This window comes from Capsella rubella, unplaced genomic scaffold (assembly GCF_000375325.1).
Source record: "Capsella rubella cultivar Monte Gargano unplaced genomic scaffold, Caprub1_0 scaffold_117, whole genome shotgun sequence".
Classification (NCBI taxonomy): domain Eukaryota; kingdom Viridiplantae; phylum Streptophyta; class Magnoliopsida; order Brassicales; family Brassicaceae; genus Capsella; species Capsella rubella.
In genome coordinates this window covers 6,714-7,022 of record NW_006238811.1, presented here as the reverse complement: position 1 = coordinate 7,022, position 309 = coordinate 6,714, and the positions used below count along the sequence as shown (strand labels likewise).

The 309-nt window shown below is 42.7% G+C and overlaps 1 protein-coding gene across 1 annotated transcript in view; it reads left to right on the top strand.

The window, feature by feature from the left end:
* Positions 1-309, top strand: part of LOC111831099 (ribonuclease TUDOR 1-like) — a 6,072-nt gene that overhangs the window by 1,238 nt on the left and 4,525 nt on the right. Inside the window, exon 6 of the mRNA XM_023784645.1 lies at positions 16-222. Within this exon, the coding sequence (XP_023640413.1) occupies positions 16-222 (207 nt within the window). The remainder of the gene's footprint in view (positions 1-15; positions 223-309) is intronic.

The following is a 309-nucleotide window of genomic DNA, read 5'->3' as shown; positions in this document are numbered from 1 at the left end:
CTTGCCTACATAAAGGTTCCAAGCTTGGAAGAAGATTTTGGTCCTGAAGCTGGAGAGTATTTACATACGGTGACGCTGGGTAGCGGTAAAGAGTTTAAAGCTGTGATTGAAGAAAGAGACACTTCTGGAGGCAAAGTCAAAGGGCAAGGCACTGGAACAGAATTTGTTGTCACTCTCATCGCTGTCGATGATGAGATCTCTGTAAACGCTGCAATGCTTCAGGTCGGTTTTCTCTCACCTTGTCTAAAAAATATTTCCAAGAATTGGTATTGACGATGATGATGATGAACAGGAAGGAATAGCACGAAT